At 42.5% G+C, this 19,291-nt stretch overlaps 2 protein-coding genes across 3 annotated transcripts in view; one reads left to right on the top strand and one right to left on the bottom strand.

Annotated features, from left to right (window-relative positions):
- Positions 1-1,854: 1,854 nt before the first annotated feature.
- The window catches only part of OSGEP (O-sialoglycoprotein endopeptidase), a 26,233-nt gene continuing 8,796 nt past the window's right edge, over positions 1,855-19,291 (bottom strand). For both annotated transcript variants that reach the window (XM_069961542.1, XM_069961543.1), the window contains exons 3-12: positions 17,823-17,942; positions 16,610-16,785; positions 15,976-16,071; positions 15,761-15,810; positions 14,912-14,990; positions 10,769-10,834; positions 8,789-8,879; positions 7,694-7,769; positions 3,962-4,060; positions 1,855-3,569 (exon numbers count right to left, since the gene is read on the bottom strand). In XM_069961542.1, coding sequence (XP_069817643.1) covers positions 3,530-3,569; positions 3,962-4,060; positions 7,694-7,769; positions 8,789-8,879; positions 10,769-10,834; positions 14,912-14,990; positions 15,761-15,810; positions 15,976-16,071; positions 16,610-16,785; positions 17,823-17,942 — 893 coding nt within the window. In that variant the 3' untranslated portion in view covers positions 1,855-3,529. The remainder of the gene's footprint in view (positions 3,570-3,961; positions 4,061-7,693; positions 7,770-8,788; positions 8,880-10,768; positions 10,835-14,911; positions 14,991-15,760; positions 15,811-15,975; positions 16,072-16,609; positions 16,786-17,822; positions 17,943-19,291) is intronic.
- Positions 7,747-19,291, top strand: part of APEX1 (apurinic/apyrimidinic endodeoxyribonuclease 1) — a 25,904-nt gene continuing 14,359 nt past the window's right edge. The window contains exon 1 of the mRNA XM_069961545.1: positions 7,747-7,838. The gene's annotated coding sequence lies outside the window, so the exon portion shown is untranslated. The remainder of the gene's footprint in view (positions 7,839-19,291) is intronic.

The following is a 19,291-nucleotide window of genomic DNA, read 5'->3' as shown; positions in this document are numbered from 1 at the left end:
GTTCTGTGACACAGCCATGCCACAGAATGGCCGCTGATTTGCCATGTGTGAACATGGCCTAAGGTTGGTTTCACGCTGCCTTAAATTTTAACCAAAACACCCCCAAAAAATGCAGCCCCCCCCCCCCCCTACAAACTGTGACTGTTCTCTCTCCTAGAGTTCAATGAAAGTTCTTCTGCTCATCTCACAAACGCCAAAGGCAAAAAAAAAAAAAAGCCATTCACACCAAGTCAAAAACACAAAAATAATCTTTGGTAGATTTTCGGAGGCCAGAAAAATTCCAACAAAAAAATCTGTGTGTGAAGCCACACTCATAGAGCTATCCTAAAACCAATGGTAACAGGAAAGTGAATGTAACCTGCATTGTGCCATGTAAATTCTGCTATTTGATCTCCGATTGTTGTCTCTTTGTCCTTGGTTGATAAAGTTGCTTGACACACACGTCAGAGTTGTTGTGAACAGGGGGGTTGTGTCTGCGTATTTGCGCATGTGCAGTCCTGCCACCATCAGAATTCGGTACCTCACTTTGTTTTCCTGTGTTGATAAAGTTAGTTGATACGGACATTTAAGGTCATGTGGACGGGAGGTCCGGATATGCATTACTTGCGCATGCGCAGTTGGGTTATATGGACGCCGCGGCCATGTCTGGTAGTGCGGATCGGAAATACACATGAGGTTTGGCTAATTATGTTTGTAATTTACATCTTGTGTTTATCATTTATTTGATTATAAATGGGGTATATATATATATGTTGTCTGATGTGAGTATTAGTACCCTTGAGAAAGTCGCAAGTGGGGACGGAACGCGTGGGGTTCTGTGGACGCCGATAGGGATCCTCTCATCTGGTGATATACATCTTTTTGGCCTCGGCCCTTCTTTCTATTTATCTTGCATTATCTTTGTACTTGTGTCTACCTTACTTCACATTACTCTCACCAGTGAGGATCCCCTATATCCTTATATCGTCTTGTCCTTGTACCGTGCTTATTATACACGGCACAGTGTTTGGTTTGTTTGTGCATTTTAAGTGTTTTTAACCTATGTGTCCCACTTGCTTTTTTGTACCAATAAAGTTTATTCCTGTTACACTTTAATTGATTTACTTTGTTAATATTTACACAGTAAATGTGAAGTAAAATGGTTTTCTCGGGAGTACGGGAGGAGGACGTACTTGGGAGTCCGGATGTGAGAGACACATCAGCTGTGAGCAAGTTATATTTTGTATGCTGCATCTAACTAATAAAAAAGAAACTTGAAGTCAAGTCGACTCTGTGAGTATATTGCTCTCCACATCGTTGGAGTGCACTGGGTTTCACTACCCGAAGATTGCAGATACCTGGTGAGAAAACCATTTTCCTTCACATTTACTGTGTATACATTGGATTGTTTTACCGGACTGGTGGAGTTCGGTAGTGTGGAGGGTGCTTAATAGTAAAGAATTGCGTAACCCATCTTGTTGAACTACTTTAATATTTATCATTGGATGTGCCACCGATATATTTGGCATGCCTTTGTTTGAGGGTTTGATTTGTGTTGTTCCATGCCAATTCGGTTCGAGCACCCTAGGAATTTTTTAGTGTGCTGTCTTATTGACTATATTATTGGACTTAGTGTAGGGACCCATGTGTATCAGATACCTGCACGATGGTACATGGGGCAGTGTGGCTTGATCAATTCATACACAAAATTCTGATGTGTTTTTTATTTAGCCTAGGGGCACTAGTATCAGCCATAGGTGTGAGGTGCAGCACTTTTTCTTCCCTGAACCGCATTATTGACTATATTATCTTGTGGGGTAGTGCCTTGTCCGTTTTTGTAGTTTTAAATTCTGCTATTTGAAGTACTGCTACAGATTATCAAAAGCATATATTTTATTGTGAAAATAATTGCAGCTAAACAAAATCTAACTCTCCTTTTTAAAATAGATCTACAGACCACAACGGCCAACATACACAAGTCCACTTCTGCAATCTCTGCTAGGCACTAACTGCATCTGGATTATCCATTAAATAACTGGCTGCACTTACCAAGTCACTTGTGTATTTTATAGTTTGCACAATAAATATTCAGTTGTTCTAAAACACTTCACCATCCAGCAATAATGTGTATCGTTGTACAGTGGATACCAGCATTAAAGATTTGGTAAAGAAAACCTCAGGAAATGATAGACCAGATGAAAGTCGTTTCTCAAATACATAAAATTAGGGAAATGAAAGTGTTACTCCCTTTTAAGTTAGATGCTGTTTCTTTGAGAACTGCTGAATTGAGACTCCAGAACTGGAAGCAGAGGTTAAACCCTTTCACGACCATGGGTCATTGATTCATCAATGCCCAGGTCGCTTTTGACTTAAGCTTATGGGATCATAATGTTCCTATAAGCTGAAGTCCCTATCTTTGTCCCCTGCCACTGTTAGAAGCTTGTAACAGCAGTGGGGGAGGAGGCAGAGCTTGCGGCTGCGCGCTTAAGGCAGCCTTACCTCCCTTTCCCGCCAGCCTCCGTAGCCACGACACCACTGGGACTATGCAATCACATAGCAGAGCCCCGATTGTTACCAGACAGAATTCTCCCTTTGTAGGGGGAGACTTCTCTGTCTAAAGCCCTATAGATGCTGTGGTCGTGCTGGCCACAGTATCTATAGGGTTAACTGTTAGCACCAGAACGCGGCTCGGGTGTTGGCAGTTGTGGCGGGTCCTCGGCTATCACTGACATGTGGGACCCGCAGCAGATTAAGCAAGGTGATGTTCTGGTTACTCTGACTACAGATGTGTACTACAATATAAACTATGTTCTTTTCACACTACTTGCCCATTAAATAGGGACTGCTGGTTACCACTGCACAACTATTCTGGCACTACCAAAGGGGTAGTGAGGAGGCATTTCTAGCTGACAGTAATGAAGGGATTAGAAAAGCTTATTAGACACTTAGCACAGGAGAATAGAAGTACAGAAGAACAGACAAATATATGAATGGTACCATGTGTCTCCTTGACCTAACAGCTATCCTCACACGACCCTAAGTGCTTTGCAGACTTAAATATTGCAGATCCATAGTCCACATTTTTGGAATGGAATGATGTTACAAGTCTGTGCCAACCCCTAGGGTTGCCAGAAATAGCCGCAAATACAGACAGCGTATAGATGGAATTCTTCATGGACCCATTGACTTCTATGGGCAAGTTCCGCAAATACAGACCAAATGAATGCATGTCCTATTTTATTGTGGACAGGACTTTTAAAAAATATACCTGAACCTGAAACTTGTCTGTGTTGCCCCTCTAGAAATCAATAGGTTATATACTCTCTGTAATTACAGACAGCATACAGATAGAAATATACAGTCATGTGAAGGAGCCTTACAGTGTCAGCACTCTGGAACATAAATGGCAGATGACAGATTCACTTTTAAGATCTGTGGCGACTCTCCTGCTGAATGTGGACAAAGCTGTTTTTTTTTCCAATGTCTCATATTCAGTCATTAAAACCCAAGTTGCCGTGTATTGTTTGGACTTATTACAGGTGGCTTCATTTCAGTCTCTCCATGTCACCTCTACTTCATCAGTCCGATACCTGTGGAAACCGTAAGAGAGGGTAAGACGTTACATCTTGGATAGTGTGTGGACTATAGGAGTTTTACCATTATAACAGTGCATTACATGTAAAATAAGCATGTTGTGGGTGTTTGTACACTAGGTTCCATAAATGAATATAAGTGAGACCACTGTATGCACTCCTAGCTCTAAACTGAATGCAAGTTATAAGATCCAACAATATGAGGCCGTAATAATCTCCAGATGTAGCTATGTGCATCATCTGTTCTTTGATATAGTAGACTACCCCCTTCCATTCAAACATGCATGCATAATAAATTTTATATATATTTCTAATTTCTTCTGAATCCACTCCTGGCATTGGCTGAACACACTGACAAAATAAAGATACTGTATGAGAGAGACACTGACCGCTGGGTTATCCAAGAATCTTGTAGCGCCGTGACTTGACCTGAACGAAACATTTCCCATCCTGCTTGGGCGATCATTGCACCGTTATCAATACAGAATCTGTCGGATATCAAAGATGTCCACATAAATAATACTCTTTACATAGTACAGACATGGAGAGAAACAGGAGCTGCTGCACCTCACACCTATGGCTGACAACAACGCCTCTCGGCTTCATTTAATAACCAACGCCAGGATGTTTGTATATAATTTGATCAAACCATATTGCCTCATGTACCACCTGCATATTGCCATGGGTCCCTACACTAAATCAACACTGTCGGTCAGCGTCCGTTAACCCTGCAAAGCAAGTACAAGCAGGGAAGGAGAGCTCCCAAGTTCTTCCATTCTACCTCCGGTGCATTGGTGACCAGTAAGACCTTGTTCACACTTGTGTTGCTTGGTGGCCACTTTCTCCGCCAGCAGCGCCTGCTGGGTTTTTTTTTGGGGGGGGGGGGGGGGGGGGGGGGCTTGGGGTTTGGTCCTGTGACAGTGGGGTTGCAGGGCCATTCCGTGGCCTCCCTTCCCTACTTGCACCCACTTTGAGGGGTTAGCAGTCGCTGTCCGACACAGTGTTGATTTAGTGTAGGGACTCGTGGGCCGGGGGACCTGCACATGGTACATGAAGCAATATGGTTTGATCAAATTATATACCAACAGCCTGGCGTTGGTTTTTAGTGTCAAACATATTAAGTTTATTTAAAAGCCAGAAAAGCAAATACAGCAATCAGAGGCCTACATGGCCAACTTTCAGAAAACATTAAAAATTATAAAAGTAATATAACAGAAAAGAAATTCTAGGTACTGTGTCGTGTATACATACAAAACAAATAATACATGTCGTGTGAAGAGGGGGAAGGGCAATTTGGGATCACATGGAAATGTAGTAGGAAACATCTGTGAGATATGAGGAAGTAAACCAAGGGGACCAGGTCTCCTCGTAAAGGGCCACCACGTCCCCACGTATAGCCGCTATTTTTTCAGAAAGCATAATGTCATTAACTCTGGCTATAACTTTATCCAAAGACAGATGCAATTGTTTCCAGCTAGCAGCCACATGGATACGTGCTGCCAGGAGGATGAACTGCGATAATTTAAACAATTGGTTCGGCATTTTGGATGGCCTAATGCCAAAGAGACATGCTTGTGGAGTCACTGGTTTACTTCGCCCAATGACGTCTGAAATCACCCTGATTACTGATACCCAAAATGTGTGGGCTATTGGGCACGACCACTAAATATGGTGCATGGTGCCATCAGCTATACACCCCCTAAAGCACAGTGAGGAGACGTCTGGGTAGATGGTATGAAGCCTAGCAGGAACATAGTACGCTCTGTGCAAGATCTTAAGCGCAGTCTCTGTCAGGGAGACCTGCCAGCTACCCCTACTAAGAGTTTCACTGCTCGTTTTCCATTGGAGAGGGGATACAGATATATGGAGATCGGCTTCCCACTGTGCCATATAGGGCAGTTTAACATCCATTGGCAGTTGATTAAGCATAGAATAGAGAAGAGATAGCATCAGCATGTATAGAAGAAATAACGGAGTGCACTCACCGGAATAATCTTCATGGCTTTATTTTCTCAAAAAGAAAAACACATTGGACCTAGTGCATACACGGACAGGGTGAACGCTAGGAGACAAACAGGGCGGTGACAGGCTGTTTTGCGCGTGACCGCGCTTCTACGGACCTCCGTAGAAGCGCGGTCACGCGCGAAACAGCCTGTCACCGCCCTGTTTGTCTCCTAGCGTTCACCCTGTCCGTGTATGCACTAGGTCCAATGTGTTTTTCTTTTTGAGAAAATAAAGCCATGAAGATTATTCCGGTGAGTGCACTCTGTTATTCCTTCTATACATGCTGATACTACTGTGACTGTCTTATGCTTTTGGAAGTTTTTTGCACCACCTTATTGGAATATTGCAGCAGCAGATCGTTTCTGCCTATTATATTTCCTGCATGCCGTCTTTTATTCAGTAGTCTATAGTGCCGCCCGCCTCTGGTTCTTGTTTTATTTTGCTGAGAAGAGATAGCATACCCGTCCTAGAAGGGGTGTAAAGCGCATGCCGTTCAAAATCTGTCAACGAGATCTCTTTAGATCTAGGCAAGATGTCAGTAAAATACGAGAAGACCTGGTTGGCCCTAAACAGTTCAGAAGAAGGCACGTGGGAGTGAGACACAAAGGCCTCCCTCGTGTACAAACGTTTCCTTATCGAAAAGTCGTGGAGCCTAGAAAACTTATTTTTGATCCACCACTGAAACATAAGGGGGGACAGACCAGGGGGAAAGGAAGGGTTCCCTATCAGGGGCAGTAAGGGCAAAACTATGGACTGCAGATTTTTCTTGAACTCCACCCTACGCCATGGGGCCAAAGAATGTAGGACTATTTGAGCCGAGGCATGAAGCCGAGGGAGAGTGGGTAAAGGGGACCACATGAGGGCGGTAATGTGTAGGGGGCTATTAGGTCTGTTTCTGGTTGGGCCCACTGAGGACGGCCCTCGGTTGCATTGATTAACATTAGTTGTGCTAGCCTTGCTGCCAAATAATAATTATAAAGATTAGGTACTGATAGGCCTCCAGACCTCTTATGTACAAACATGACCTTCGCAGCAATGCGAGGCTTACGGCCGTTCCAAATAAAGCGAAAGATATCTTTCTGTAGGCTTATCAGGTCCGGGCGGGGCAGAGGGATCGGTAGACATCTGAAATATAGCACCCTGGGCAAAATCATCATCCTCACCGCATTTACCCCTGGCGTTGGTTTTTAAATGTTGCCGAGAGGCATTAGTGTCAACCATAGGTGTGAGGGGCAGCAGCTCATTTTTCTCTTCATGTCCGTATTCTACTCTTTACATAGTGCCAACACATTCCGGAGCGCTTTACTATGAGAAATGTAAAAACTCTGTAAACTCTAGGAATGGCCAACATGGCCAAAGGCTGAATCCATCTTTTCCAGGACTCCCTAGGGCTGCATGAGCTTTTCACATTATCAGTCACTGATTGGTGAGGTGCAGACACATCTACCAATGAGTTGTTCTGACACTACACATTAAACTGGGTCCTCAGCAGTTGGCTCCATTCACTGCGTAGTGGTAGTCAGGTGTAACTGCAGCTAAGCTCCCTGGCAAGTGAACGCCAGCTAAGCTGCAGTAAGCAGGCCCAGTGGCTACACTACACAGTGACTGGAGCCAACCAGCTGCCGGTCTTGTTCACTGTGGGCACTGTCTGTCAGTGACTGATCCTGTGGATAGCTCAGCAGTCTTGCTTTGCCCAGAAAATCCCTTTATACTTAGGGTACCTGTTGCTACTTAAACAGCTTTGTGGCATTTCAGAGAAAAAGAAATATGTATGTCAGCTGTGACATCGGTACCATAATGGGGTAAAGTAACCAGCAAGCAGTACAGTGAACAGACATCTAGCTATTCAGTACAATACACAATAACTGGTATAGTTTAATGAACTAAACGCACGCATAGCCAGAAAACAATTTTTTCCCTCCAGGTTAAAAAGGAATACACTTGGTATAAATAAATAATGTCAGACAGCAGAGAAAAATAAAAAAAAGTGTGCAAATACAGTAATAAATGCTGGCCTAAGCTCACGGAAATCAATATAAATGGGAGACATGACATTTTATTACACAGGATTTTTTATGGGTTTAGATGTAATTACAAACAAACGCCATCGCCCTTACCTCTCATCTGTGGCGAAAAGCTTGGCTCCTCGCTCTCTGCACATTGCTTCCATCATTTCCTGCAGCCGTATGTTACCTAAGTGTTGAGGAATCAATATGAGCCGCATTAGTAGCCCGTTTTCCTGAAGTAACTGTGGATTGTTTAGTAAGTTACCCATTTACTTTTACACATCTTCTTCTGTGTTCGGATCATGTAAAGAATCTCTATTTTTTGTGAACATTGGGAAACGTTCTCAGCATGTACCTTAAAGTGTCACTGTCATTTAATTTTTTTTTTGCAGAAATCAATAGTACAGGCGATTTTAAGAAACTTTATTATTGGGTTTATTAGTAGAAAAATGCATTTTTATCATGAGAAAGCAGTCTGAATCTCTCCCCCCTGTCTTCATTGTTCTCTATGGAGAGGGGAGGGGTGGAGGGAGATGAGGCACCAGAACAGGACAACAAAGAGTTAATTTACAGCTACATCACCGCGCTATCTCCTTTGAATAGAGGCTTTCACACAGCTCCAGCTGTGTAATCCTTTGTTCTCTGCTCTCTGCTGCGACTAATCTCCCCCCTCCCTTCTCCCCTCTCCATAGAACAGACAGTGGCACGTCTGATGCAACAAGACATGATTTGCTGATAATGAGCAGTGAATGAGAAAGAGGAGGGGGGGAACCCGGGGAAAGGCTTTTTTGAATGCAGATAACGGCATATTTGCCTAATAAACCCAATTAAAAAGTTTCTTAAAATCGCTTGTACTAGTGATTTCTGCAAAAAATAAAAATATGACAGTGACACTTTAACAGAGGTGCAAAGTATCCAAATGTACAGCTATGTACAGTACAGTGTAAGCAAATGCAATTGTAACAAACCTAGTCTCAAATGGCATAGACTATATATCAGCTGTGGGTTTTCTTTTAGATCTATCCTATGGCCTCTGTGTCATAGAAGTTTACTGTACATGTTACCAACAGCAAAGAGCTGGGTGTAATTCATAACGTGAGTTTCATCAGGGATCTCAGTGTATATTCAGTGCTGTAAATCGATACACTATATAAGCTGGCCACAGAACCTATAATCTTCACCACTTACTTTCCAGTTGTTACTTACATCCAACTCCACCCACTATTAAAACTTCTTGTGAACCACAATGAGCCATTGCGCGCTCCGTTATCTCCACAAGCATGGCGAATAGAGTTTCCTGTCAGGAGAAAGTACAACCTTGTAAGGAAGTTTGAAATAGTATTTTAGGGAATATATTAGCAGATGAGGGCATCCTAACCTGCTTATATGGCCTAATAGGGGATATTAGGACATAGAGCCTTTAAAGTGTACCATTTTATAAAAAAAATAAAGATAAAAAAATATATATATTAATAGAACAGGTGGGTGGCCGTATTGGTGTACCAGGGCGGTCCTTTACTTTTACTGGCCTGATGAAGGGTTAACCAGAAGTCTGATTGTTTATTAAATGCTGTTTTTGTGGATATTGATTAATAAACTTTGGTATTTACAATTAATTCAAACACTCACAATTGAGTGCTGACTAGAGATGAGCGACCCTCGAGCAGCTTAGGTTTGTCTGAACCCAAATTCTCAACATTTGATCACCGGTGGCTAAAGAAGTTGGATGCAGCCAGGTCACAGAACAGCCGGTGTTACTGAAGATCATTCCGGCCGGTTACTGCATTTCTGATGAATTGGGATGCGGGCACATCCGTGTGCGCCTGCATCCCAATTCACTGCTGCACGCTCCATTGCATGAACTGATATGTCTGAGCAGCTGCTATACAATGAGTAGTGGCCACAGAAAACTGACATGTAAGTTTTTTGTGCGGCCCGGATGGAATCCCGGCCGGAGTGTATACTATGTGTATACGCTCTGGCCGGGATTCTATTCATTCCAATACAGCATATGTTTTGTATAAATCACGGCAAATTGCAAAAATGGCCATGATTTATGCAAAACGTCCGTTGTGTGAACATAGCCTTAGGCTGGGTTCACACTACGTATATTTCAGTCAGTATTGTGGTCCTCATATTGCAACCAAAACCAGGAGTGGATTAAAAACACAGAAAGGATCTGTTCACACAATGGTGAAATTGAGTGGATGGCCGCCATATAACAGTAAATTACTGCCATTATTTCAATATAACAGCCGTTGTTTTAAAATAACAGCAACTATTTGCCATTAAATGGTGGCCATCCACTCAATTACAACATTGTGTGAACAGAGCCTTTCTGTGTTTTTAATCCACTCCTGGTTTTGGTTGCAATATGAGGACCACAATACTGACTGAAATATACGTAGTGTGAACCCAGCCTTAGGCTGTATGCATACTTTCCAGGACTCCCTAGGGCTGCATCCAACGGTAATCCAATGCCGCACGCTCAAGTTTGGCAGTGCTAGTGCTGACTAATTTTTTCCTACATGAATGCCGATCTTTACAGAAGTATTATAAAATGAACACACTCCACAATAGTATCTTTTTCACTGCTCAAGTCTTCATTTCTGTTTTAAACAAACATATACATGTTCACAACAGAAAAATTTGAAGTATATCACCCAGTGGATCGTAGTAGCAGAGTCTTTCATACACGTCTTATTTCAGCTCATGGCCATTCGGACGCAGCTCACGGTAAGGAGTTAAAGTCCATTAAGTCCATGAAAAGTTTGCAACGTTTCAAGAGCAGACGCTCCCTTTGTCAAGTCAAGGCTTTGTCGAGGCTTGATAAAGGAGCGTCTGCTCTTGAAACGTTGCAAACTTTTCATGGACTTGATGGACTTTTAACTCTGGCAGAAGTGCCAGCCTATTGTGGGGGTTCAGTGTGCGTTGTGAATGAAAACAGGGTAAATAAAAACAAATAAATAATAAATATCCTTGAGGGTATCTTCACACAAGGTCTTTTTATGCCCACACTCTTTTGACGGACATCATTTTATCATTTTGAGGTGAATATTTTAATATTTATGGCCATCAAAAAATATGTCCAAAAAAAGTTGTGTGAACGTAGCCTAAAAGGTACCTGACATGATGCAGCTAATAAAGAATGAATGATTTTTCTAACCAGATATATCTCAGCATTACCTGCAGGGAAAAACAGAGATCTTCGGGTGTGCACTCCGCAGATGAAAGCATCTTGTGTGCAACATCCTGTTAAGAAAATGTAAAACTGTATTTGCACGTGAACTATTCAAACACACAAGCGGGATTGTAAATGTTGCTGAAAATACTTTTCCCCCCAAATGTTGTCGAAGTTGTTCCAATTTCACATTGACACAAACGCCTTCCATGATTAGCGGAAACTGCGCATCAGAATCACATACCTCCTGGCATCATGTATCATTATGATACCGGGAGGTCCAAACCTTTTCAAATCTTTGTGCTACCGTATTGACACAGCCGCCCGGCTGCGTCAGTACCGCAAAGATTTAAACTGATTCTGAGCTTGCGGCATCATAATGATGCATGATGCCAGATGGCATGCGATTCCAGTGCGCAGTTTCCGCTATTCATGGATCGTGTGAATGCTGCCTAAAGTGAGCTATACAAAAGCTTTTTGTATTGTAATCCTGATCCCCCATACAAATGCATATTCAGCTAAGACAAGGGCGCCTGTGTTTTCAATAACGGATGTGGCGGTGAATTGCTTATCTTTCCAAGGAAAAAAATAAATAAGACATTTAAACTCCAATTTCCTGATTCTTCCCTCCTCTGAATGGGAGTAGTTAGTAGGCCCCCATACATATTAGATGCTCCAGCAATCCCTCCAGAATCAGGTAAGGCTGGGTTCACACTGCGTTTATGCTGTCTGTTTAAAGGATCAAATTTTTTTTCTTTTTTCTTTTGCGGACATGTGAATGTAGCTTTATAATAGTAGATTTTTTTTCTGTAAGATATTCAAATATCAGTGACTGAGCAGAAATGTTTTGGACTTGTGACCGAAGTTTGGATGGGTGCAATTAAATTCACAGGCGTGGAAGGCCTGTAAAAGAGCCCCCCCCCCAGCTTGGACAGCATTTCTAATATGATGCTGAGAGCGGGGGAACTGTATGGATAAGCGCTGCACTGTAATAAAGCAGCGTGATGCATATCCATATAGTTCCTCCGCTCCCAGCATCAAATCAAAGAAGCTGCCATGCATGTGTGTGGGTGTGGGGGGAGGCTCCATTACAGGCCTACCACACCCGTGTTCCATGTGAAACATGGAACATGTGAATTCAGCCTTAGATATGTGCACATGGTGTATTTTTCCAATGGCAGAAAAATATACTGTGAAAAATGGGGCACGAATTCCAAGGGTAACCTTGGACGACTTTTATGTATTTGCTATGAATTCTGGGTCATGGGGGTTCTTGCCATCTTTAGTTGTGATTGTCATGTGAAGATATGGGCATGTATACATAGGCAGAAATAATATGTATCAACTCTGCAGAAGAGGAGGTAAATATACCAGAATGGGGGGTAAACGAAGCTCATGTATCATGAACACTGCATCACGAACTTTGTATGGCCATAAAAAGGTTAAAGGTCCTTGAGTGGGTACAGTACACATCATTACTGAAGCCTATAAATCATTTACTTCTAGTATTTGTAAAGTGTCTCTAGAATTAGCAGAGCTAACAGGCAGCAATTGTTTCACTGTCCTTGTAATACCCTCCACTGAGTTGTGAGCAGAAAAAGAGCGATCAATAGGAACGGTAGCGGCGGGGATGTTATGTTGCTGCGGTTAATAATAAAGTAGTGGAATATAGACATTAATACAGCACAGGATACAGAAAATATCATCTACGTTTTTTTCATTGCTCTGCAGAATGACTGGGCGGTCAATAGCCATGGAGTACACAGCCAATGTTCGATTGTACTAATGCAATACTTTGCAATGAAATGGAACACATTTTCTACAACACCAGTAAGCAGAGTTGTTGACCATAACACAACTATCCCCATTGCAATCTCCATGTATTGTAGACATAGGGGGAGATTTATCAAACATGGTGTAAAGTGAAACTGGCGCAGTTGCCCCTAGCAACCAATCAGATTCCACTTTTTAATCCTCACAGACTCTTTAAAAAAATGAAAGATGGAATCTGATTGGTTGTTAGGGGCAACTGCGCCAGTTTCACTTTACACCATGTTTGATAAATCTCCCCCATACTTCTGTTTTCTAGAATATATGTTTTAGTCAGACGGTAGTTAATTCTAAAAAATATTTAAAGTGACACTGTCACCTCCTTTGTGCATTTTTACATCTCTACACAGGTGTAAAGGTTAAATTTAGCGGTTTTCATACCTTTTTTTATATCATACGTCATGGTGCTTTTATCAACTGCAGATTGAGTTAAGTGGGCGGGGCCTTGCGGCATTAGCACCACTTAGCCCCGCACACAACTCTACAGATGGCCCTGCCCCCTTGCCGGCCATTGGAACAGGCTGGCCAAAAGGAATAGACCCCACCCCCTTTACGTCGGCCAACGCGCCGCGAGGCCACGCCCACTTAATACAATTTGCAGTTGATAAAAGGACACTTTTTACTTGAACAAGCACCATGACGTATGATATAAAATAAGTTATGAAAAACGCTAAATTTACCCTTTACACCTGTGTAGAGATGTCAGAATGCACAAAGGGGTGACAGTGTCACTTTAAGCATTTTTAAATTGACTGAAGCCGGACTCCTGATGGCTGTATGCATAGCACTCAATGAGCCGTGTATATAACTCAGAGGCAGCCTTATGGCTTCCTGCTTCCCATCTAGGCAATGATGTGATCAAAGGGTATCAGGTAACTGCAGTGAGCGGCTGAGTTTCGGCAGACTCTGATCAGCTCAACAGTGAGTGGCAATTTGTGATAAAAAACTATATATCTATATTGCCGCTCTACTTTTCTTTATTTGTTTCACCAGTAGCACAAAAAACAAAACCACTAAAATAAAGAGGACATAAAAATAACACCTCATCTATCAAGAAAACAATGGCACAAACATTATTTAAAGGGTAGCTATAAGCTTTAGCGAGCAGAAGGGTGCGCTATAAAAAAGATTTTCCGCCGCACTCCAGCCGTGACCCCGTTGCAGACGTGATAGAGATAGAGATTCCTTTCAGTGGCCCGTTTCCTGTGCATGGCGCCAATTTATTCCCAGTCACTGGAGGCGTGCCCGCCGGCCACCAGTGTGATGTTTTGCCCTTGCCTCTGTGATGCGGCTCCATTAGAATCAATGGAGCTGCGTCACGGGGGGAGGGGTTTCGTCACACTGGGGGTAGACGTGCACGCCTCCAGTGCTTCAGGCCAGGCCCCAGGAATAGACCGGGGTGGGAAATAGGCCACGGTTCTAAAAAAAAAAAAAAAAAAAAAAAAAAAAGGACCGCGGCACCAGCATCACCGTGCCGGGGCCAGTCTATTGATGTAAAAATCTTAAAGCGATGTACCAGATGGTAATATTTGGTGAAAGAGTGGCCATACCCAAGAAATTGGGCAAAAGACTAATGTTTGCGAAAAATGGGTTTGGCTATAGTGGATTTTTTCAATTGTTGTTGGCTTAAAGAACACATTGACAGCACGGTCAGCTGAATTTGGCTATGATTTTTTTTTTTATTATAGTAATCTGCCAGTTTAGCCTGGTATGTTCCTGTCAGGATTTCAACATGCCAGATCCTACAACCTCCTAGGCTATAAATGATGGCATATAGAAGTCGTCCCCATTACTGAAACAAAAAGGTAGCATTACAAGTAGCATTTGAGCACAAAAGATCTTATGAGCATCCAGTTATAGATATAATGCCAAAACAGGCTGAATCTGGGGATTACACGGGAAATAATTCAGGACAGGGTTCCGATTTAGAAAATAATTGTATTCTCAATGAAGTAACAATTCTATCACATCTTTTCTCTGTGTTGTATAGAAATATATCACTATATCCTCATCTGGATGTTACTAGTTGGGGGGGTATGTTCCTGCACTGTCTGAGACTATCCAATCATAGCTGGCAGTGCCTTTCAGTGTACGGATACACCTCTACTGGGAATACCCAGCTGGCTATTTAGTCACACATCTCTAATACAAATAATAGAGGAATGGCACAACACAGTTATAAGAATTGTATTGTAAAAGCATTCAGTAAAACAGACATGTCAGGAGCAGCCAAAGGTCCTTTTAATAATTTTTATTAAAAAAAAAAAAAGTATATACTCAATGCTCCCAAGTTAGGCAAATATGAGAATGGGTCTTACCTCAGTATATGACAGAATACCAGAGAAAGACACATCCATTCCTTTCACGGTGTATGGCAGCTCTACAAACTTTTTGCCCCTAAGATCAAAACATAATTTACATAAGTAACTAATCTCACAAGAAATTTGGAAGTTATGTTCACGTTTTGTGGACCATTTTGCAAGAAACAATCCAGTGGACAATAACCGGCTGTTTGGAAGTGACAGCTATCAGCTGAGGGCCAGGAAAACACCCTATCCTCAGCTGATCGGGTCTTTAGAACATGCTCCAAAGTGTACCGTTATCAGATGCGCATGTAAGCAGGGGATGTGATAACGATAAAAGGAAACAGACAGCACAGATATGTATATATCCATGCTGACAGATCCCAGATCACACAGCAGTACATACTTACCTAGTGCGCTACTGTGATTCAGCATCCTCTTCTCTGGCTCTCACGTCCAGCCGCTACATCTTCAGGCCACCACCTCCTCTGGCTGTTAATCATAATGGAGGAGGCAGGGCCTGAAGACACAGCGGCTGGAGAGACTGAGAAGAGGATGCCAGATCACGGCAACCGCGCACTAGGTAAGTATTACTGCTGTGCGATCTGGAAAATGACAGCACGGATATTATATATATATAATATATATATATATATATATATATATATTATATATATATATATCTGTGCTGATAGGTTGCCTTTATCATTTTTCTAGTGATGATGATCGATAACCTGTATCTCGGCAGGACAACTAATGTTACTAAAATAATATGTTATAGGAGTAAAAGATTGTTCATTACCAATGTATGGACACTGGACTATCATAGTAGCCATGTCTTAATCCAGCTCAATTCATACTCACTTTTTAGCCATTTGTTCAATGTTATATCCAGGGCTGGGGTCATTCGAAATCTTAGACAAAACCAGGAATATGAAACCATTTAGTTTAAAACCAATATTTGCATTTGCTCATTAGTCAATAAATATGCGTTTCTTTAACGATGAAGTAATACTGTATGTTAACACCTATGAGTTTTGTGTGAGCTGTTTTGATGATAAAAGCAGAGAATATCATACCTTCAGGACCCTGGCAAAGCGGTCTAGACAGTTTCCTACAGCAATATCTATTGTCTCTCCAAATATCCGGTAGCGGCGCTCAGAATATGCAATAACCTGCGCAGAATATGATAAATGTCGGATAATATCCATTCTTTTCTATGATAAGTACATTTAAAAGGGTAATCTGGCAAAAAAAAAAGTTTAAAAAAAATCAACTGCTGTCAGAAAGTTTTATAGATTTGTAATTTTACTAATATTTAAAAATCTTTAAAATTTCAGTACTTATCAGCTGCTGTATGTTCTGCGGAAAGTGTTGTATTCTTTCCAGTCGTACACAGTGCTCTCTGCTGCCACCTCTGTCCATGTCAAGAACTGCCAAAGAAGTAGCAAATCCCCATAGAAACTCTCCAGCTCTGGACAGTTCCTGCTGGGATCAGAGGTGGCAATAGAAAGCACTGTGTCAGACTGGAGAGAATACACCACTTCTTGCAGGACATACAGCAGCTGATAAGATTTTTAAATAGATGTACAAATCTATATACCTTTATGACACCAGTTGATTTGAAAGGGAAAAAATTCGCCGGAGTACCCCTTTAATTTTATTGCTTAAGGTTAGAAAGATTTGTGTATCACTTAGCCTTACAGGACTTACCTGTGTATTGCCTCCACTTACATACAGCACAGTGGGGTTTTCAGCTCCTGTAATCAAACGCCCCATCTCAATGTGCCCGATGCAATGATTCACACCCAGCAGTGGTTTCTTCCACAGCTGAGCAACTGTACGTGCAACTATGGCGACTGACAAGAGAGGTGCCCCCATACCAGGTCCTACACAGGTAGAAAAAGTTATATATCAGGGTATAACTGTACTGTGCTGATTCTAATATGTACAGGTGGCAACTGATCAGAAACCTGGACTCCTCACCATCAATAATGTCACATACCACAATATCATGGCGACGTATGACAGAGTGAGTTCTGCAAATACTTTATTTTGTTATGCGGCTTGGTAAAATTTGAGCCTCCAAGGTTCTTAGGGCCCAGTTTCCATTGACATTTCTATCCTTCACATTATGCCTAAGCCTTCTATGAAAAATATTTGTTGGGATGTATACATGTGATGCCAGAATACAGGGACACAGTGGAATAGATTGGCAATTGACTTCTATAGTGAAAACCATACACAGAATAATTTTTTGAGGGATGCCTCTGCACAGAAGAGCATAGTTGACTAATCTATTCTATAAAGGAAAAACCTGATAGATGCGGAATGACCAGTGACATAAATAAAAGATACAGCCATGTGGTAAGAAGTGGACACAGTTGATGAAGCTTGAAGACAGACACATTTATAACAGTCTAGCTGATCTCCCATCGTTCAAGAGGCTTGCAAAGTTTTTATATACTGCTGCACTCTTGGTAAACATAAACATGTTATGCTTACCTCTCCGCGCTCCCCTGGTGTCCTGATGTGGCCTCTTCACTGTCCCCCACTGACTGCAGCTCTGCTACTTCCGAAAAGAACTTGTCTCAGGAGTGACAACCCCTCAACCAATTACTGGCTAAGATGGGACAGCCCTGGGGCCATTGATTGGCTGAGCAATCTGCCACTCCCGAGACCAGTTCGTCTCTGAAGTAACAGAGGTGCAGTAAGTGGGGGATACTGGAGAGGCCGCATCAGGACACCAGGGGAGCGTGGAGAGGTAAGCATAACATGTTTATTATGTTTACCAACAGCAGTATATAAAAACTTTTTAAATGCTAAAAATTCCTAAAGGTGGCAATACACCTTCAAAACCAACATGCTTGTTCCTTTTTTCTACCAACATCTGCTATTGAGGGAGTGTCAGGACACCCACCATTACCTTTTGTGTAAGCAATGCAGTCTACATCCTTTGGTTGTACATCTGCCTCTTCAAGAGCTTCCTTTAGTACATCCAGTATACATGAACGATGGTGTCGGGCAGTGTCGCTGGGAAGGAAACCTTCAGTAGAGTAAATGTAGTGTTATACAAAGGCTGGCATAATGTATAATATAGTCAGGGGCAAATAATGCTAAATATCTGAAAGGCTGTAATGATTGTCTCCAGCCTGGTAGAAATATTACCCATTTTTCAGACAATAAGATGACAAACAAAAACATGGGATTAATGCCAAAATCCCTGGAGGTCTAGGAAAGTGGAGTGGGTTAAAGCAAACGTACCAATTTGCTTACTGATTTTTAATTTTTTTACACTACCTGGTCAGCGCTGGCGTGGAGATCCCAGCAGTGCAGGCCATTTTTCAAATTGCCACCTGGTTCCTATGATCGGTTCCTTCATGTGCACTTCGACCAGGTCTATACAGTGGAGGCTTGCCCAGCGCCCCCATGAGTAATAATATCCCATCCCCTTTGCGACACGTCCAGACTTGATTACCTCCATATGGAATGAAATTTAATTGCAAGCTACAAGGGTGAGTGCCGAAATCTTTCCTACTTTGATTCTAATAAAGGCATGTGTTACACTGGGGGCGCTGGGATTGCCTCCAATGCATGGAGTGGGACGAAGTGGACATGAAGAATCTGGCGCCGATCGTGGGAAACGGGCAGCGTTTTGAAAAATGGACCACCCTACCGGATTCTCTGCACTGGGGCCAACCAGGTACAGTAAAAAAAAAAAAATAAATTCAGTAAGCAAATTGTTTTTTGCTTTAACCCTTAGACGACCCAGGGCGTATAGTTACGCCATGGAAGTCTGTCCCCAGACGACCTAGGGCGTAACTGTACGCCCTGGGTGTTTCTCCCGCTATGAAGCGTGCTCCGGAGCGGAGCGCGCTTCATAGCAGGTGGGGGCCGGCTGCAGTCAGCAGCCGGGACCTCACCGGCAATGACACGCTGCAGCGATCGCGTGTCGCGTGCTGCCGCGTGTCATTAACTCCTTAAACGCCACGATCGTTTAAGTGTAAGTGACAGGGGGAGTCCCCTGTCACTTACCGATCAGGACCCCCGCAGTGTGACTGCGGGGGTCCCGATCGGTAAAACGGACTGCCGGAGGTCTCTTACCTGCCTCCGTGCGGTCCGATCGGCGATCTGCTGCACTAAGCCTGCACAGGCAGGCTCAATGAGCAGATCGCCGATAACACTGATCAATGCTATGCCTATGGCATAGCAATCATCAGTGTACAAATCCAAGTACTGGATGTAAAAGTCCCCCAAAGGGACTTCAAATGTGTAAAAAAAAAAAAGTTAAAAACACTAACACACAACCCCAAAACCCCTCCCCCAATAAAAGTTGAAATCACCCCTCTTTCCCATTATATAAATAAAACATATAAAAATAAACAAATAAACATA

This window comes from Dendropsophus ebraccatus, chromosome 3 (genome assembly GCF_027789765.1).
Source record: "Dendropsophus ebraccatus isolate aDenEbr1 chromosome 3, aDenEbr1.pat, whole genome shotgun sequence".
Taxonomy (NCBI): Eukaryota; Metazoa; Chordata; class Amphibia; order Anura; family Hylidae; genus Dendropsophus; species Dendropsophus ebraccatus.
The sequence above is the reverse complement of the archived record's forward strand: the minus strand, read 5'-3'. Positions and strand labels throughout refer to the sequence as shown.